Genomic DNA, 1,515 nt, shown 5'->3' with positions numbered 1-1,515 from the left:
GTGTGTCTGCGAGAAGAACAAGCGTGTCACCAACTGCAGGGTGGAAGAGGGCCGCTGCCGCTGCGACGCCATCGGCTCTGGCGTCACCGTGGACTGTAGCACCCGTGAGTAAAAGGGCACGGCCGGGTGGGTGGCACGGAAATGCGCCCGCAGAGCGCCGGGGAATATGTGAGAGTGACCACTGAGTTTCCAGCAAATAATGGAGGAAAGGAAGGAGTTCTTATTCCTGGTCTTCTAAGTCAACTGGTGTTGGACGATAAGTGTTCAGGGTTTCCGTGCTTGTACTGATGTAGACTTCCCCCTCCTCCTCACTATTTGGTCTCTAGTGGCAAGAATTTCTTGAAGATGAATATTTGGCTTCCTTGCAAGCACATATCCTCACTTCTCCTACAAATGTAGAGGGGAAAGAGCCTTGTGACAAGACCTTACTCTGGGTTCGAGCTCAGCTAAGCTGTGAGCAAGCCTCTGGCTGTGAGAAAGGGAAGCTGGAAGTCCTTAGGCTGGACTTGTTAGGCCTTTGCCTTGAGAGGCTGACATCCCCAGTTGTATTGGTTTTACGCACCACCTACACGGTAGACATCTGCTCTTCCGTGTAATGGCTTCAGATCTGGTTGCTGCTGATGTAACCTTGTGTTTCTCTGGGCTCAGAGCTCTGTTTTGGACATGCGTGGTCTGAGGCTGCATAACATGACTTTCTGGTTATTTTCAGTGACTTCAAAATGCCTGTTGATGAAAGCAGAAGTGACGGGCTCAAAATCGGGTCGTCGTGAGAAACCAAAAGATGCGATTGAAGATACCGATGGCCTCTATGATCCTGAGTGTGAAAATAGTGGTGCTTTCAAGGCGAAGCAGTGCAATGGAACCACCTGTTGGTGTGTGAATACAGCTGGAGTTAGAAGAACTGACAAACATGATGCAGACTTGAAGTGCAATCGATTAGTCAGAACGACGTAAGTCTTTCAACAGGGTGTGCTGTTCCATGAAAACATTCTTGTCTGAGGCTCTGCCTTGTGTGAATGATGCACTGGGGATGAATGAAGATGGAGCAATCAACACTTGGTAACTGCTGGGTCTTTTTCTTCAGAAAACAGGAGATATTGAAGGGGGTTTGGAAGAGACTTTGCTTGCTTTGTTTTTGTCTCACTGTTCTGTTTTTTTTAGCCTGGGGTTAGATTTTTTTTTTGTATGTTTTATATGCACGCACTTCAAGAATATTCATTGTACTTCAGGTGGATCATCATTGAAATGAAACATGCCGAAAGAAATGCTCCTCTGAACGCTGAATCGTTAAAGAAGTAAGTGATGATAGTGATGTGTCGTGGTAGTGTCTGCATGTCCTACTAGATATCTAGTGTATTTCCAAACAGTTGCTTAAAAGCATTTTCAGACCTGTGAACTCATTTGTAAGACAGCCTTAGAAGTGAGCTGCAGTTCCTTCATAGAAGTGCTTTAATTTTTATTGAAAACAAATTAACTGCTAAAGAGATTCCCTTCCATTTAAAATTGACTGCTACT

At 45.5% G+C, this 1,515-nt stretch overlaps 1 protein-coding gene across 1 annotated transcript in view; it reads left to right on the top strand.

Moving 5' to 3' along the window:
• Positions 1–6: 6 nt before the first annotated feature.
• EPCAM (epithelial cell adhesion molecule) overlaps positions 7–1,515 on the top strand; it is a 5,081-nt gene continuing 3,572 nt past the window's right edge. Inside the window, exons 1-3 of the mRNA XM_008630555.2 lie at positions 7–104; positions 710–950; positions 1,230–1,295. Of these exons, the coding sequence (XP_008628777.2) occupies positions 730–950; positions 1,230–1,295 (287 nt within the window). The 5' untranslated portion in view covers positions 7–104; positions 710–729. The remainder of the gene's footprint in view (positions 105–709; positions 951–1,229; positions 1,296–1,515) is intronic.

This window comes from Corvus brachyrhynchos, unplaced genomic scaffold (assembly GCF_000691975.1).
Source record: "Corvus brachyrhynchos isolate BGI_N302 unplaced genomic scaffold, ASM69197v1 scaffold101, whole genome shotgun sequence".
Classification (NCBI taxonomy): domain Eukaryota; kingdom Metazoa; phylum Chordata; class Aves; order Passeriformes; family Corvidae; genus Corvus; species Corvus brachyrhynchos.
This window is presented reverse-complemented; position numbering and strand designations above follow the sequence as displayed.